Source organism: Chaetodon auriga, chromosome 10 (assembly GCF_051107435.1).
Source record: "Chaetodon auriga isolate fChaAug3 chromosome 10, fChaAug3.hap1, whole genome shotgun sequence".
Classification (NCBI taxonomy): Eukaryota; Metazoa; Chordata; class Actinopteri; order Chaetodontiformes; family Chaetodontidae; genus Chaetodon; species Chaetodon auriga.
Window position 1 is genome coordinate 13,720,574 of NC_135083.1, and position 19,543 is coordinate 13,740,116.

Below are 19,543 nucleotides of genomic sequence, written 5' to 3' on the forward strand. Positions count from 1 at the left end.
TCACAGAGCATGTGATGTACATTTCTGTGTTGCTGCCTTGGGTTTGGTCCCGCTCAGATGTTGAGGAGCTCCCATACAGTCCTCTCCAATCAATTATAAACCAGTTTCTATAATTAACATTGGGAAAAGCATCAGCTGTGATGGACTTTTTTTTAATAGCACTTCCTGTTTCACTCCTTTTTATATCATATCTCTTTACAGCTCTGTCCCCTCTCTGACATTTTATGTGATACGTTTGACTTTTCAAACTCATTTTCTGCACTCTGGAAGTTGTCCAATGGGAGCACGAGCTAAACTGACAATCAGGACTCCGCCGCTTCTGTTGTGGTATTTACAGGAACAACACTGAACAATGCAGGTCTGAGTTCAGCAGCCGACGTCCTCAGCACTTCTGGCAGCCTCAAGACAATATTCTTACAGGTCAAGCATGTCACAGTGTCAAATTATGTTTGACTGGAGAACAAGTATTTCCTTTTTTTTTTTTTTTTTAAGAAATGCCAGCTGAAGCCATGACTTCTCTAATCTAAGCTGACATAATCAGGGTCAAAATACAACGTGATTGCTCGGTGTGAGCTGCCAGATTTCTAACATGACTGTGATACAAACATCAAACAAAGAATTTCCTCTTTATAGTCATTTTCGTCTCAGTGACAGGCTGTCTGCATCCACACTATCCACAGATTCTAAAAAAGCCGCTCCGCTGACACAAGAGGAAATTATAGTGCACTGCATGATTCATTCCCTACTTAAGTGTAATAACACTTACTTGTAAGATGGATGATGACACACAGTGCAGTTTGCCATTATGTCACACCATATGTGCGCCCGACGCATGGCATCATTCACACTCCCCCTCAGACCAACACGCTCACATGAAGCAATCAGTGAATAAACTTGAAATTTCAGCTGCCGTCACTCAGACTAAATGCCCAAGATGGTCAGCAGTCGCGCTTCTAACCAGTTCATTTTAATGCAGAAAGGGCACTGCAGTGCGCCAGAAAAACAGGCGAATCAGTGGCTTTCTCCGACCTCCAAGCCATTTTTTTTCTCTCTTAATCAATGCATAATGAAGCAAGAACATGAGCAGCGGAGTCCTTAGCTAATGTGCGAATGTGTGTAGATGTGTTGTTTGTTGCTGCACAGTGTGTGTTGCAGGTTTATTACAGGACTCACAAGCACCAGAAGGCATGAAAATTCGAGTAACAGGAAATACATGACAATGTATAAACCAGAGTGCAGGGGGAGGGGAGAGGTGGGATCATTGATCGGGGCAGTGCTCCACATGATGGAGAAGCTCAGAGAGTTGGATAGGTGGAGAGATGGATATAATGAAAGAGAAAAGTGTGTCTGATGTCAGCGCTGCTCTGCATGGCACATTAGCAGACTGGCTGCCAGCGGGCCTTCAGCGAGGGCTGCTTCCCAGCAAATAATGTCGACAAACCATTTAAAAATAGATGGTGTGCCATTGTTTTATGTTGTGCTCAGTCTATTGCCTCTATAGAGCCAGAGGCAGGAAATACAACCTGTGGATCAGGTCACATCTGGAGGGTTGCGTTTTGGGAAATATCTAATGTGCGAGAGAGAGGTGGAATAAAGCGAGCCCAGCACAGAGTAAATGTGTGTGTTCACTCCTTTTGAGGATCAAATTGCAGCTTTCAAACAAAGGCAGGAATTCACAGAAAAAGTCTGTACAGACTCCCTGTGATGACACTGACAAGGTTTTTCTTATACATATATGGTAACGCTAAGCATGATATATATGCCACTGCATTGTAAGCCAACACAATCATTTCTACATCACGTCATTACTGCAGCACAGCCTCCCACACACCTAGTGGTATTTGGGATGCACCCTGAGGTAAATCTGACACGCATAAAAGCTGCCAGAGAGACAGAGGAAAACAAAGGAAAGATAAGGATGGGATCATGGAGGTAAGAACACACTTAAAGCAGGCACACAGTCAGCCCATATGGAAATGGATATATGTTGAGTATAAGCCTCTTTTTTCCAAATTGCTTCAGATTTTCATTCAACTGGATCTTCAGAATGCATTTGAAAATGGCTTTGTGAAAATATACACAGTATTTAATGTCTAAATGTGATCTAAAAAAAAACAAACAACACATATCTGAAAGTGTCATAGAAAATATATTTAAAATGTGTTTTCAAAATATAAGATAGGATACATCTTCCATACATGTGAAAGATATGAAGGAAGAACAAATACATGGATATATTTCAGAGAAAGAGATTGGAAATGCATGACAATAATACATTGATCAAAACATTGATTCCAAAAAAGCAGAGATTCTGTGTTAAACGAAAATAAAACAGAAAGCAATAATTTGCAAATGAACTGTACTTTCCTACAGGTTGCAGAGTCCATTCAGAAATATTCTTTATGCAATCATGATACTATCACCCGTTACCAGTGAACCTGTTTACCTGTGGAATTTTCCAAACAGCTGTTTTTTTTTGAGCATTCTACAACTTTCCCAGCCTTTTGCTGCTCCTCTCCCAACTTGATTGAAACCTGTTGCTGGCATCAAATTCAAAATAAGCATATATTTACAAAAATAAGTCAATTTAAGTGATTTAAATATTTTGTCTTGCCCTGTTTTCAATTGACTGTATGCCAAAAAAAGGATTAGCACATGATCAGATCCTGCTTTCTTTATGTTTTACACAGCATCCCAGTGTTTTTGGAATCAGGAGTTGTACAAAGCTCCAAACATTTTGTATTTGATGTTTTATAATAATGATAATAAGGGGAAATAAAAAGCTGCAGAGTTACATGTTTATGGTTTACAGAAAAAGCTCTCAGCCTCTCTCTCTCTCTCTCTCTCTCTCTCTCTCTCTCTCTCTCTCTCTCTCTCTCTCACACACACACACACACACACACACACACACACACACACACAGGTATCTTCTCGTAATTTGGCTGTGTGTTTTTCTCCACATCTCTCTGATCTGCTCTGTTCCCCCCATTGAGGCACTAAGTAGCTTTGGTTGTGCCTGGGACTTGTGGCTGGTTTGGGCTGCAGCAACTAAAACAACTTCTCCATCTGTGGACCCAAAATATCCATCTCTTCCTCCATAACTATCTCTTTCTCTCTACTCCTTTCACGTTCTCTCTGCCTCATCTTTCTCTTCCTTTATGGTCCTCTAAAGAAGGAGAAAGGCTACGTGCAGCTTTGTGCGTGCGTTGTGCATCTATATGTGTTCCCTGTGCATCTGTGAGTGTGTTTATGTGTGACTGTTGACTCATGCATGCAGTGAGTTAGGACAAGGATTCCCCCCAGCAATCACACACACACACACACACACACACACACACACACACACATTTACATGGTTGAATGTCAGGGAGAGGGGGAGAACAGACAGACAGACGGAAAAACATTTAAAAACAAGACAGACGTTTTCAATTCAAAGAACATTAGATGGAACTACAACAACTACTACATAGACAAATATAACATACATATATAACATACATAGTATAGAGTTCATTATCATCTAGCTTAAGCTTGGAGAAGATGATGCATTTGGTCATATTTGTGTGTATGTGTGTGTGTGTGTGTGTGTGTGTGTGTGTGTATGTGTGCGCATGTACTTCTCACATTGTGGGGACATAAATCAGCCTAATATTTTTTGTGGACATTTATGACTGTATGGGACAGTGACGTGAGGTTCATGACGGGTGAGGCACTGACTCCTCTGGAGTCAGATGAAAAAATATATGAACCCAAAACAGAAGCTTATATTTCAATTTTGACCTTATTTGAAACATTTAGTTTTTTTTAAAAGCTTTTAATTATGCTTTAATCAATTCCACACTGTTCAACAATACGACAGCAAGAAAAACAAAAGAATATTTAATGTAAGGTCAAATTCGATTTTTTAAAACTTAAAAGTTTTTTTTTTTTTGGGGCTGATCTCTCTTTTTTAATTGAACACGCCCTCTGCGTAGGAGAGCACGCAGTGACGTGCATTGCGCCGATGGAGCTCAGCACTGCCACCTATCAGTGCGGCACGGTACTGTCTGCCTCACCCGGAGCATTTTCGCTGCGCATTTATGGCCGATATAAAGAGACACAGCAATGGGCATGAGCCAACTGCCTGCGTGTGTGGGACAGAAGTGAGGCACAGCTCGTTGCTGCCTCACCTCTCCCACGTATTTCACCAGGAAATGTGTAAATTTAGCGATTTTGACCATAGAAATGTTGAAAACACACAGAAATCAAATTTATAGAACAGTCATGAGCTTAAGTCTGAATTTCCTCCTCTTAAATTAAATAACCACGGCAAGTTTTTTTCAAATTATATTTTAACAGGTGAGGCACTGCCTCCCCTGCTTCCCCTGACGGCATGTCACTGGTATGGCTTAGGACCTCTGGTGGTTGTAGTGACTGTATTGCCTGCTGCCTCCTCTCTCCTGTTAACCAGCTGGTCAGGTGATCAGCAGCTGCTTCAGTTTTTTCCACTGGGGCAACATGGTGTACGTTGGCACATTCTTTTGTCTCCTTTTGTTGGCATTTCTCTTGGAAACTAACGCTTTACATTGCACGATCCAGACAGCCTCCAGACACACTTGATGGAGATCTTCACTCTGCTGAGGGCTCTCTTCTAGTTATATCTGCATCACTGGCAACATACTGCATGATTATTACTGAACTACACGAACACTGCATGTACAAGTCACGGTCAAAACAGAAACATCAGCAATATGCTTCATTTGTGAAATTAATTAATTGTTTGGTCTGAGATGTCACAAAATAGTGAAAAACGCCCATCACAGTTTCTTGGAGCTCAATGTGACGTCAACAAAATGCTTGTTTTTTGACAAATCAAACCTAAAGCTATTGAAGTTACTGTCACGTAACACAAAACAAGTTCATTGATCATCAAAATACTAAGCAATCATTTCTGTCAATCAGCTAATCAGTTAAACGACTAACGGTCTCAGCTGTACATTAAAGTGCATCACTTTGTGAAGCGTTCCTGTTATTTTGTCCATGTATATAAATATATTTTAAGCTATTTTGCAATCTTCAGCTTCAACAAATGGCTCATTTGCTGCAGTTTCCACACAATTTAAACTAAAACACTTGATTATTGTAGGAAAGTGATTTTTGTTGTCCTCATTGTCAGACGAGTCAGAGAGCATGATGAGTTACAACCCCCGGAGGTGGTCGGGTTCAGTGTCTTACTCAAGGGCACTTCAGCAGTGTACTTGTTTACAGGCGCAGCAGCTCGATCCCCAGGTTTCCCTTTACTAATCTGTGACCCAAGACCGTGAATAATTCTGCTAACAAGCCGAGAGGACTCGACAGAAAGTAGCCGCACTAGCAAACGTGAGGGAAATTTGCCGTGACAGCACATCGTGCCTTTTTATGTCTCACATGGAGAAGCGTCTTTGTCATCAGCTTATAAGGCAGACTCCAGACATTATGGAAAAAAGCAACAAAAATAGCTGAAATCGAAGGTATGCTGTTGGACTGCTGTGGTCCAGCCTTGCATTTGGCAGTCTGAGATATTTTTAAACTTTGCACCGCAGCCCACCCTCCACCTCGTCATCTCCTCTATGCTCTCCCACCCAACCCCCTGTCTCGTCTCTGCTGTGCAACTGATCTCCTCCATATTGTTTCTCTCTCACAAACACATGCAAGAGAGAAAAGGACAGAGAGAGAGAGAGAGAGAGAGAGAGAGAGAGAGAGAGCAATGGAGTGAGAGAAAGGACGAGGAGGCTTGTAACAACCCAGCGTTCCCAGTTTCCCAGCTGGAAGAAGAAATCATCTGGATTTTGGGTTGAATCTTGCATGATTGGTCGGCCTGGAATGTGAACACCAAGTGGAGCATTAAGATCATTCCTGGGGCATTCTCCTTTTCTCTCCCTCCTCTTCCTCTCTCCCAGCTCTCTCTCTGTCAGACCGGTCGGCATACAGCCAGTCAGACGGCTATTAATTATGTCTTCTCCCCTTCTCACTATTTTCACCATCTCCCTTTTTCACAGTTCATTATCCTTTCCCTTTCGCTCGGCTAAATGGCCTTCCCCTGACACGTTTCCAGAGCTCCCATGCACTTCTCCTCCTCTTTCTCCCACTCTCTTTCCCTCACTTTTTCCTCTTCCACGGGGCTCTGTTTGTAAACGTGCAGAGGAGAAGAATGAGGGAACAAATTATGAAACACAGGAGTGCATTCCATACCTTGTTTAGAAAGAATTCTCCTACAGCGCAGAGCGGGAGAGGAGCCACTTCCCCCTGTGAGTCTACCCCCACTTTCAGTCCATATGGGTCTTTTTACGTCGGCAGTCTTTAGGGGTGTGTATGACATTTGTTCTCACCACGCTCAAACTTGGTTACTTCCCTTACAGTGTTTCAATCACTCGTTGTTCACACCTCTATATAGACTGTGGAAAAAAGACGTGTTTGCGCTCTACTCAGAACATCTTTTCATCCAGCAGGATTGGAGCATGCTTACTGTAAGTCTTAGCAACAGGTTGAGTGCAACTATTACTTCAGTGTCCCCTCAGGCTGACAGGGTAGAGAAGTGCTCCGATTGTGGCTCCCTTCCTCTGCAGCTCTCCCCAGAGGATACTTGATAGAGGCCTTGCTGAGAAACTTTCCATAACAGTGCACAAAGCAAAGCAAAGCAAAGCAAAGCAAAGCAAAGCAAAGCAAACAATGGAAAGTGACAATATTGAAAGCGATGTGGTGTTGTGTTGAAGAAGTGGGATTGAGCTTTGACTAAGATTCAGATGAGCTGAGCTTGCTCACTCTGTTCACTGACCATGAGAGCTTTTTGTACCTGGGAAAGGCTGCCTTAATCAAATCGGTTCAAACTGTGGATATGAAAGCCTGTCCAGTTAGTTATTGGCATATATTGAAGGCAGCCCTAAACCCTTTGGTTACCCTACAAAACATCAGTATGTGGAGCATTTCTCTTCTGTTGACTTCTGACCTGAATTCTGCCTCTTGTTTGTCTCTTTCTGTACAAGTTCATTCTTCTTAACAGTGTCTAATTATTTGGTGTCTTACGTGTTACTAAATCGAGAAAAATTAAGCTGACTAAACTTAGCTGACCTAGCTTGTTGACTCTGTTCACTCCAGCAGACAATATGTGTCCTGTGGAGGAATGCAAGAAGTTCAAGAAGTTTTTACTGGGAAATTCACATTTCCAAGATGGCCCTAAACCTTTTCTCTTATCTTTGCCTGCTCCACAACATTGTTAGCAAACCAAAATTGAGCTGTTTTCCTCTTCTTTGTTAGCAGACCACACCGATTGTCAGTTGTCAGCAAGCAGCATTGATTGTTGCCACAGACACACAGCTCTTCCTTCAGAGAGAGGCTACTGTGGCCAACACTTGAGGTTTAAAATCACTTTTTGTGGCCTGTGGTTGAGATAACAGGCATTCTGTGTCACAGCCATGTAGCAGCAAAACTAAGATGACTAGAGCTTTAATGATTTTAGAGTTAAAAAAGTTAGGAATGCTGCCCCCAGGCCATATCAGTATGATGAGTTTCTGTGGTAACACAGAGCAGAAGAAAACAAAGCAGTTCATAGAGCAACGAGGACAGAAACAGTTTTAGAGACTCCAGTGAGCCCTGGAAATATTTAGACTTTTCTATTCTTTGCTTCACTTGTTCAATCACTGTTCAGTCTGTGGACTTAGACCATGGATTTGCAGGTGGACCTGAGCACCAGGTCTTCCTCTAACACTCCAGTGGATTTTGCGTATTCATAAGACACCCTCTTAACGGCCAGATGGAGAGCTCTTGCTCCAAATGCCGGATTTGATCTGAAACAGACAAAAGCTGACAGGTGCACATGGTTTTTTCTTGAATTTGGAATTAGCTTTTCAAAGGCATCCTTTGTGCACTCAGCATTGTTTTACAAATGACCATAAGGCAGAAAACCATTTAATGGTGCCTTGCTGTATGAATACTGATGCAAATTATTACAGTTTGCATGTGTGTGTGTGTGTGTGTGTGTGTTGCCTCAGACAGGCTTGTGTACATTCTTTATTCTTGAAGCCTGTTGGCTTCCAGTAAGTGGCCGCTCACCTTCCTGGGGTCCAAACAAAAATATCAACTAGAAAACAGACAACAACCCAAAATCACAGCATCCATAAGAGCAGAAAATGCAGCATCAGAAGATAAGTGAAATGATGCTGTCATGACCGGCTCCAAGCCACGGCAAGTAAAACAGAGGGTGACAAACATTAAAGCAACATAGTCAGCTGATTGTTTAACTCAACATAAGCAACTAAGGTAACGAACTAAAGTCGACAGGGCAAAACATGGGGAGCACCGCTCTGGGGAGTGGAGCCTCCTTCTCCTCTCTCCTTTCTCCCTTTCTCCCATCGGAGTCAGTCAGGCGTGGGCTTAAGTAGTGGGAACACCGGGCCCAGGTGTTCCCAATAACATTCACGATGACCCCACCTACCGGGCACCTTCAGCAGGAAAGGAAAAAGACAGACAGCAGGCAGCCTAGCAACCTGAAGGGGCGGGGTCGTGACAATGCTACACATGAAATAATGAATAGCAACAACCTATAATGAAATTAAAAATTAGCACTAACACACAGCACCAAAAAATAAATAACGATGAGCAAAAAGATACCAAAACAGCATTAACAAAGATCTGTGTGTTATTTCTTAGTGATATTTTGACGATAATCTAACGTGTGTTTGTGTAACATGAGCTCGTGTGTGTGCCCACATGTGTAAGTTGATTTTCATGTCTTGCTGATGGTTAATCTTTTGTGCGGCTGTCACTTAGTCTCTCCCCTTCTGGGTTTAGTTGCTATGGCAATTAGAGTGGGAGAGGGCCATGGAAAGGAATGAGAATATGTGTCTGGTAAGACCATCAAGACCGAGTGAGAATAACCGCAGCACATTTACACCCGCAGGTGAACGCAGTGTGCCAGATCAGCATGAGAGCTGCACTGCACGTTCTTCTTCATTCTGCGGTTTAGGCACCTTTTATGCTTTGGTCAAGTAAGCAGTGTGTTCAAATGTGCAGTACGCGTGGATGCTAAACACGTGATTATATGTGATGCAATTGGCTGTTCGAAAAATTCAAAGTCCTACCCACAATTCACATCTGACTCGTTTAGGTATATACAGTAGGCTTGGCTACTTGCAGTTCAGAGAAGTGACCTTGTATACAGCCAGCGTGAAAAACATCAACAGCCCAGAGCTGAGAGGACCAGAGCTGTCAGGCAGACTGGGGCCAGGAGGAGAGGCTCCACATCCCCACAGCCCAGCAGGCACCACAGCCCTGTCTCCAGCTCTCCTTGCAGGCCTCCTGACTGGCACTGCCACAGCTGCCATATGGAATCACAATCGCTTTTAATTTGCACTGTGTTTTAGTGTGTGTGTGTGTGTGTGTGTGTGTGTGTGTGTGTGTGTGCCAAGATAATCATAGTGATGATCAGTACTCAGTGCGTGTGAGTGTGCATGTTTGCTGCCTGCTGCTAAAGAGGCTGACAGGGTAGAGTTGATCATCACTATGATTATCTGGGCACACACACACACACACACACACACACACACACCTCACACAGTACCCACACTAAATCAGAGTGCCACGTGGACACTGCAAGGTCATGTAACTGCTTTGACATCCCACATTTTGTGTACCAAATGCTGTGAAGTGTTTCTCAAAGGGCACATACAGTATGAAGCATTTTTCATTTTGACAATAATCAACAAATAAACTGTGATGCATGTAATTGTGATCCTCCAGCAACCTGAATTTGGACAACCTAGTTTAGCACAGAGGAATTTTGAGAGAGGCACGGGAGCAGCACACTAATGATGTCAGAGGGCTGCGATTGGTTGATTGCAATGTTGGTCCAGGAAAGCAGTGTGGGATGTTGATCCAGGAGCATGTCCTGCTTGGCTAAATCATGTTGTGTGTGTACTTCCTCCATCGCTGTCAATGAGTGAGTTGATATAAAGTGAAGTACGGTTCAGTATCAGTCATCCGTTGTCCAACCTGCTTGACAGAACATCTGTCCAAGTAAATTACTTCATGTGTCTCTGTGAGATCACAAGGTAAATATTCTTTGCCAGGCGACTTGATGAAGGCTGCAAACTGAAACATCAGGATTTTCCTCCCCTGCTGCTTCTGAAAGAAAACAGAAGAATGAACACCTGTGTGTGATTTTCTCATCGCCGTATACTTTGGCAGCGTAACATATCCAGATTCATACTGACCTTTTAACGGCTCCTCTTTGTTCCTGATCATGAGAACTCTGTTTTGACTACAAAAACATTGTTCTGTACAGTTAAATAAAGAGATCAGACAGAAATAAGTTCAACCCAATTTTCAGACTTCAAACTAATTCTGTGTTTGTGTTAAAGACACTAATAACTCTGATGTGAGTCTAAATAGTTTCTCACTTTGACTTATTGTCATGCTGACAAGGGCTGATTTTGTGCTTCTCACAACTCAGGAGTGATCAGTAATATTTGCTGCAGGCACAGCATGGGAAAAATTGAGGTTACGATTGGTGATGTCAATAGGTAGACATCATTTCGACACACAGTTACAGAGGAGTGGGGGTCTGTGTGTGAGGGAGGGGATTAAGGGGGCATGCCACTGATTCTACACATGAAGATCAGTTCACTTGTCACTGCTCAACCTGTCAAAACAGCTGTATGATGTCCTCTGTGGCTCTGAATGTATGGAAGCAAATACTGGACATAAAGAAATGGATCTATTAAAGAAGTAAACACCTAATTTTAACTGAATAGTTTCTGTTGAAATGTAAATACCACTAAATTTATAGCACTGAAGTATTGGACTTTGAAATGTCTGCAGCTGGTATACAGAAGTATTACGTATCCTTCCATTACTTATGTCAGTATGAAGGGAACTCTCCAAGTCTGAAAAAAGCTCAGATTGGGCTTCTTTAACAGAAAGTTTATGTTACAAACCTTGGATGTGGAGTTGTGAGTTTTTATGTAGGATCAGGTGTTTTTAGAGCTTAATCCATCCTTAATGCCAAAAGTCAAGATATTTTGGCCTATGCTGCTTTCTTTTGACCATTGTTGATAATTCAGCGTCTTAACCGCTGACAAGCTCCTTTAATGAATTTAAACAAGTATTAAATCACAACTAGTATCTTTGTTTTCTTCTGTTGATCCCATGATGATCCATTCGTTAATGTCAGTGTGAGTGTGAAATGTACCACACTGGAACCTTTATCCCTTGCATTTGACATGCAGTGTGTGTTCGGTTCCCCATAGCTTACATAAAAGGAAATAAAGGCAGATGTTGCCAGAAACTTGGCAAATCTCTTTCTCTTCTGAATGGTTCTGGAGGAATGTCTGGAGTTTTCAGGCCCACAAACCACAAACATGGTTCCAGGAGCCTGCTGCAGCAGCAGCAGCAGCAGCTGGGATAAAGACTGTCTGCAGTCAGATCGCCCCTGCCTATTTCTGCTGATGCATCCTTTTTCGGCAAAATAACATCCAAACCTCAGTTGAGATTGAGGGCGCAGAATCTCAACAGGAAGCAGACAACCTTGGCCACTTGAAATGCATTGCTATCATCACATTGACCTGATTTTGACAGTCAATGGCACTTGTGGTGGTTTATGTCTGTCTATCACTTTGGGCTGTTTCATAAGCCCTCATCAGGAGAAGTGTCTGAATCACTCTACCACATTGTTCCACAGACAATAGGATTAATGCCAGCATCATCTACTCGGGTCTGTTTTCCTGTGACTGACATTACTTTGGTGCTTTACAGTGATGAAAAATGCGCCACAGAGCCTGGCTGAGAGTGCTGATGTCAGGAGAGCGGTCCTGATGGCTTGTTTGTGTGTGTCACTTGACTGTGTCTACCACGTATTTCCTCCTGTGCTCCTGGAATCACAGCAGTGTGTGTGCATGTGTGTCTGCACAAACTAGGTCAGTAAGAGGACAGGAAATCACTCTTCAAATGTCTGTCTGACAGCAATGTGTGTCTCCAAAGGTTATTGCATGCTGATACACTCACATATGACACACACAGTGATGACCACAGCTGTGCTATATTGCATACATGTTTCTGTGCACAAGATTAGGAATTAGCAGGCGTCCTGCTTTTATGCTCTCAAGTATATTTAACAGGCAGCTGCTGCACTAATCACCTTCCTTCCCTTCTTCCTCTTCAGCATCTCCTCCTCTTCTCTCATTCAAGGTTTTAGCTTCAGTCTGTCTGGCATTTGTGCTCGACTGTCATTTACTGCTTACCTAAACCACGAATAATCCCTATCAGTCCATCTCTTAGCCTCTCCCTCTTTCTGATGCTCTTTAAAATATACATTCATATTCACTGCTTAATCGTTTTAGAGGATTTCTAAAGTTGTGAGCTCAGTTCTGTCAAAATCACCATGAGAGAAGAGCGTAGAAGAGAGATGTTCCAAGTACTTTTTCCTATGCTCCTGTGTCACTGTGTCTTCTCTGCCAGTTGGTCTTGCATGTCGAGCTTGTGCCGGTCTCAGCAGCTTTGGGCCAGAGCAGGGCATTGCATCAGAGGAGGGAGCTGTGCGTCCTGATCCCAGGGCAGGGCCAAGCCAAACTCTTAAAAACACTGCACTGCAGGGAGAGGGTACAAGAGCAGAAGAGGGTAGCAGAGTAAAACAGGGGTGGGGAACAAGCTGTATGGGGGAAAGAGTCAAGATGAAGTGGAGGGGAGGAGGGAGGACAGGAGAACGAGAGAACAGCCAAGTGCCAGGATTTATTAATCAGAAGCGGCACAAACAAAATACACATAAACCAGCCTGGGACGAATAGCATGAAATGTAATGGGAAAAGTGCAGAAAATCAAGAGATTCAAAAGGTCCAAAAATGGTCTGTTCATCGAGAATCACAGCATATGGAGATTTTAAATATTATAGCAAGTAAAGTAAAAAGCCTTTGTACTATGTTTCTGTTAAAGTTCATCAGAGGACGGAGAGGATTTCCGGTCATATGCCTCAGGTACTAAGTGCCTCATTGTCTCCCAGGTCTTTCAGTCTGCACATTTGAATGGCTGAGTGCAGCACAGGCCCTGCTGGTTGATGGGAAGAGTGTCCATTTCCTCTGAGTAGGTGAAATGTAATATACAAACAGAGCCTGGGCTGAAGACCATAAAGTGGGGAGGGCAATGAAAAAGAGGGAGAATAGAGAAGATAAGCATGGTGCTGTGTTGTTATCGATGATGCATGAGGGCGTCTGGTGCCTGCGTGTTGACTGCCACAATCTCAGACCCCCGGGGCTGTGATCTGTGAGGTGCTGGCATTAATTGTCAGAGTCCTTTAGACTCAGCTGGACATTTGACATGTTTGACACTTTGGTGACCAGCAGGTCGCCTGCCTCTGATGTGTTGTGTGTTGTTTATTCTGACAGATAAATGACACTGGAAGCTCGAATCGGAAACGAACAGCCTGCAGCATCTACCCAGGAAAAATGTGCATGTGGCATTTGTGCATACGTGCAAGTGTCCGGGCACCTGCATGTCTGTCTGCATGTGTGTATTGGTGGAGATCAGTGATGCCTAAATTGCCTCTCTGGTCCCAAGAGGCGGTGGGATTGACAGAGAGCTCCAGAGAGGAGTGGCTGTGAACAAGTTTGCTCCATTACAGCCAACGCTTTTAGCCTGATTTGTTGGCTCAGCAGCACTCACTTATCAACTGATCAATAACAGGAAGTTGGACCAAACTTCTTCAGGGGACCAACACTTACAGCACATCTACCCACATCATCCACCCGCACACTTTATGCAGCTTCGCCTGTGTCATTTTCCCTTATTTGATTTTTAGTTTTCTGCTTCAAACGTAAATTGCCAGGAAATTTAATATTTATTCAATCGTATCCAACCTAATATTCATAATCCGAACCTTTGTGACCCTCGTGAGAATACTGCATCGGATGTTTTCCCCTTTCCACATGACTGGACAAGCTGTGTCACAGACAGTCACCGGATAATTCAATTTGCAGCAGAATGTGAAACGTTGTCGAGCAGACATGGTTCACTGTAAAGCACATGAAAAAGACAGACGAACATCGAATCGGTTTCAAGTGAGAATGCCAATGTTGGCTGCTTCCTGCTTTGATTTTTTGCTTTTCCAAGAAAGAAAAAGTGTCTTTCAAGAAAAAGTGTCTGCTTATCAGTGCTGGAAGAATAAGATGGTACTTCACTAGCATGCCTAAATTAAATCTTCGGTTGTCCTCTTCAGCGGCGACTACTGTCAAACTTCACTATTATGAGTGAATACCTTCAAGAAAGTCTGGAACTACTTTGCAGCACAAACCCACTTGGCTCTTGAGTTATATAGTACAGCAACTTTTTCGGCGAGCCTCCCACCTGGCCGCCGCTCAGCCTCTCAGACAGTGAGTGGGCGACTGGTGAAAGCCCAACATTAACTGATCACAGAGCGGGCCGGCTTAATGCAGTCCCTGTGCCTTCGACTGTTAATTATTCCAACCACATAAACAATAGTCAAGTTGCATTAACAAAATCAGCCTGGGTAATCTTTTCTTAGTGGTGCTATTATGGAGATAAATGTCACTGGGCACTATTAGCAGCAAGCAAGACAGAGGGAGAGTGGGAAGGGTTTTTTTTGTTCCAGTTTCCTCTGTGTAGGTGTATAATGGTATCAAGCTCCTCTCATCCTGCGATGTGTGGGGAGAACAGAGGCGTGTTGCTCAGAGGAGACGCTCATCATCTCCCCTTGTGTTTTACAGTTCCTGTGCTGTTGCTTTGAGAAAGCTGTGATAGATGTCCCTGTAATGGTTAGTAGAGGTTTCATAGCAATGCAGAGATTAAACTTTCCAGGGTCAACAGGGAAACTGACCCATATACACAACAATCAGCAGGGGAACTGCACAGTTGCCATGGTGACAGATGCAGATGTAATGATCTTCATTATAAAACCAGTAAATTATGTACACGCAGCACGTTGTGAATCTGTACGTTTGACAGAGCCTCTGTGTCACTCTGACGCAGGGTTTCGAATCATGAAGCAGCACTGCTGTCTCCACTCGCATTTAATTGCTTCCAGGCACAGAGAGTGCCCCCCCCCCCCACCCCGATAAGCTATCTCCACTAATGTCTGGAGTTGGTTAGAAACAATGATACTGGCCGTGTCTCTGCACTATGACCCCTAAAGCCTGGCCTGACTAAACCTGAGCAGGGAACACAGAGAAACACAAACCTCTGGGCCTGGCCCTTGTTAGACGTCAGCGAAGCTGGGGTTGAGGTTATCACATGTGCTCAGCATCATTTTCACTACTTCCCTCAGAGATGGCGTATGCTTTGCCTTAGGCTTTTTAACAGCACCAACCATAAATGCAATAGCTTTCAGATGCTTCTTGATATCTTATTGTCTTCAATAATGTCTTATTGACATTTCACAAAGGGTAAAGGCTTGAACTCAGGCTGCTGTTCCTTTTTTTTTATGTCTTCTTACTGTCTACGGACCCATCCAGTGTTTGTTCAAAGTTTCCATCTGTCCCCCGCAGGGTTTAGCCATCTCCCTTCTTTGTACCCCTCTCTGCGCCTTGTCTCTTCCCTCTGTTCAACCCCCCCGTCCTGCCAGGCTCAGATCTCCTTACACTCTCCAGTCTTTCATGTGGATGAGGGTGGGAGTGACAGAGGAGAGGACGGGGGAAATTGGCCACCCTGGGATCACACACACACACGCACACATGCATGATGCCTGTAAAATGAATGGCGAGACAGATTACAGAGGGAATGTTGTCTCAATGGGGAAAACACACAAACAGGCAAGTTAGAGGTTTTTTGTTTGCATCTAAGATCCACAAACAATGTATTTCACCCAAATTTGTATGCGCTGGCAGCGATATGATGTCACAAACATGAGTTGTTTTGCTTTGAGGTTAGCCATGTCTCAAATACTGTGACTGCGGTTTGTGCACAGGAGAGAAGGGGACATTTTCACATTGCTCCATTGCATTGATCGGCACAGTGGCTGCTATTGTATTTCGGAGAGGAAGTAATTGAATGAATAAAGTGCAGAAAAGCTCAGTCGCTTTAAGCATGAACACTGAAGGGGATTGTGAATTTATTCTGGCTTTGCCTTTGAAGACGGTACACTCACAAAATGGGCCAAGATGTGTCAGTGTGGCTCCTGCAGTCTGAGGTCTAACTACTGAGCGCCGTGATAAGATCTTCCACGGTGGCTCATGTAAGGAACCCCAAAATGAGGTCAGTGTTGTCCTCTTGTAAACAAATGCGTCATGAATTCACAAAGTCATTTGTCTTGGAAACTAAAGACACATCCAGTTGACACTTGGTGTGAAAAAGCGGCTATAGTTAAACAACAATAAGTCAGAGTCTTAGCAGGAGAGAGTGTTTCTCCATGTGCAGCAGAGTGGTGATCAAGGGTCAGAGGTCGGGTTCAGGGCAAGAAGACGGAGAGGCGACATGACTGAGGTACATTTGCACACAACAGATAAAACACTCCAGACATCTCTCAGGAAGAGCTAGCTCAGGACTCAGGAAGGCAGGAGGAAGGGCAGTTGGGTGGATGAGGCAGGATGGGAATAGAGGACAAGACAGTAAAAACAAACAGTTCCAAACAAGGATCTTCCCGTCTACAAAGGATTAAACTGGATGTCCGGTCCCAGCTCACCCCCCACAGCCCACTTCCCATGTCCTCCTGACATCACAGTGCAGCAGCCGGCCCGTGACTGTTCTGGTGTATTTTTCAAATTAACCGCCGGCCATCTGCTGGTCATGTGATTGGATGCACAGTGCAAATAGAAAAACCACGGTCTGTTTAATAAGCAGAACAGTGCATGTTTTATGGTGCGGCTAAAAGCTGCACAGCTGTGTTTGAAGAGGAAATCTATTTATGTTCCCAGTCCTAATTTTATTTCTCTCTTTACTTCTTCTGTTATCCTGTTGTCCTCCATCACCTCTCACTGACCCTCATTTAATAGTCAATCAGGAGTTCTGTTGTCTTAAATAGAGTGCTTTTTTTTGCACTGTTGTTGTACATAGAGTAATTGATTCATTGACCATTGCAGTCTGAAAGTGGAGAGTCAGGGTGTAGTGTGCCCTTTGACCCGATAAACCCTTATTTACCAGCGATCTACCTCCACATTACTGTCCCCTCAGACACTCATTAGTTTACTGATAACTTTCTGCTTTCCCTTTCTCTCCCTTTGTCTTCATTCCAGATTCATACTCGGCAGCAGGCAGTGAGGGCAGCATCTCCACCTCTGTGGCATCACTGCCCCCTCAGGCGTCAGGCAGCTCGGCCCCCAGCTCCCCAGGCTCCAGACGCTCTGTGAGCACCTTGAAGAAGTGGCTCACGAATCCTGTCCGCAAACTCAGCGCCGGGGCCAGCGCCAAAGGGGAGCGTCAGGTGCGCAAACTTGAGGGAAAGCCTCCACCTCTTCCATCCCACAGCCAGGATCTGGGCAGCCCCCCGAGACCTGACGAGACACTCACCATCCTGCCCGTCACCCACAGAGAACTGGTGAGAAGTGAAAAGTTGTAACAAGCATGCACGTTCTTCCTTCTTGGTCACATGAACTAATCAAACAAGGCTTTGCATGCTGGCTTTGAGCTTCAAGTTCCTTTAAACACTTATGAGATGAAACACCTTGTAAGTAAACTCATTAACAGGAATTATTCTTACACCGTCTTATCACAAGGCCTTCTTGTGAACTGGTTCTGAAGTAAACATGCAAAGCTTCTCCCTCATATAAACACAAACTAAAACCAACATCCTGACTGTGGCTTATTTATATTTGGTAGCAGAGTATCAGCAGACCACAGGTTCGATGTAGACTTGATCTACGGAGGACTAAGTATCATGGCAGGTGGCGATGTTGTTATATAACAGCAGCACTGCTGGCTCAGCCTGCAGAAACTCACACCGTCATATTCTGTGACTCATGTGCTCTCTTTTTCTGCTGTGCAGCTGTTTGAACGCATGAGCATGCTACAGATATTTTGCATCATGTTTATATTGTGTTATTCTGACACAGTGGAGATGTATGTGTGTTCCAGGAGTGGAAAGATGGCCTGGCAAGCCCTGAGGACCTGTCACCGGCTACACTACAGTCCCCCAGCTACATAACTGACTCCCTTATTGGCTGTACGTCACTGCCAAACACCCAGGTCAGTACGCATGATATACTGTAAGACTAGCACTATCTGACCTGTTGTATCTGTCACCACATGTTAATTCTGTCACATAGAAATAACATAATCACCGGCAGATGTTTCTGTCTTAAATATAAATAGTATTTTTTGACAGGATGCCAGAAAACTTCAGTGTACACTTCTCTTTAATTGACATAATAATTCATGATGTTGACATTCAAACTATCATGAGTTAATCCATTCATGGTTAATTTTAGTAGACAGTTTACTGTGGACAGTCATTGAGAGGAGTAGCAGTAAAATTCTCAGTGAGGACCCAGCCTGGCGGGGAGGTGAGATCAGTACTGTTTGTCTCCATGGCCCTGCAGCCAGTTCTGGAAATGACTAACTCTACTGCTGCTGGCGGCGCTCAACCATCAAACAACAAACACACAGATGCACATGAGCAGTGCATTCTGCAACCACACACCATGCATGCAAAGATATATAGAACCACACATACAGACAGAGCACACACATGCACTCACACATGCAAGGGAGTCTGAATGAATACAGCCTTTCTCAGAGCAGATCGATGCACCAGAGGAGCAGAGGGCAGGGCTTGACAGCGACCTGTGTGATGCATGACTCACATTCAACATGTTACAAAAGGACATGCCTGGAGAAAAATAGGAAATAAAGTGAAATGGCAGATGTAATGAAAGATGACTCCACTTCTGTGAAGTGACAAAGAACTCTGTGTGCACATATACGCTTTCATTTTTCCATCAAACACTTGGAGTCAGTTGCTTGTGGCAAAGGAACGTCGGGTGTTCAGAGGGTCGCTTTTTGAGACGGAGGCATGGCAGAAAATGGGATTCGCTTGAGCAGCAGTAATATGGCATGAAACATCAGTGCCTGAGCCCTATCAATATAACAATAATGATATCTGAGCATTGTGGAGTGTCTCCTGTTGGTGAATCGACACCAGAGCACTTAAATCCTAATTTCAGTCTCAACAACACATCAAAAGCCATTAATACGATTACATCAGAGGGATGAGGTCAGTGCTTGGTGTTTTTACTGCCAATCTTAGGAGAGAGAAGAAGAGAGAGGGAGCGAGAGGTAGAAGTAGAGAGATTAAATTATGTAGGTCAGTCGTCTCCGAGCTGTGGTTTCTGTCTCCACATTCAACGGCCACATGTCCAGAGGTACATGCATTGTTGTTTTCCCCCTTTTATCCACACCATTTTCTCTAATCACACAACCGCAGCCGAACATTGTTTTCAGCAAAATGTTTATTGTTTCCTGGTCAATGGAAAGTTCTTGTGATTGTGTGTCAGTCCTTGAACAAGATGCAGTGTCGAAAAGGAAGCCAGATCTACAGATCACACTATTCATTAAATTGCTTTTCCTGAGGAACAGTTTGTACAGTCTGTCAGCT

At 43.8% G+C, this 19,543-nt stretch overlaps 1 protein-coding gene across 3 annotated transcripts in view; it reads left to right on the forward strand.

The window, feature by feature from the left end:
- The window catches only part of arhgef25a (Rho guanine nucleotide exchange factor (GEF) 25a), a 44,661-nt gene that overhangs the window by 12,862 nt on the left and 12,256 nt on the right, over positions 1-19,543 (forward strand). For all 3 annotated transcript variants that reach the window (XM_076741605.1, XM_076741606.1, XM_076741607.1), the window contains 2 exons: positions 17,187-17,488; positions 18,025-18,135. In XM_076741605.1, the coding sequence (XP_076597720.1) occupies positions 17,187-17,488; positions 18,025-18,135 (413 nt within the window). The remainder of the gene's footprint in view (positions 1-17,186; positions 17,489-18,024; positions 18,136-19,543) is intronic.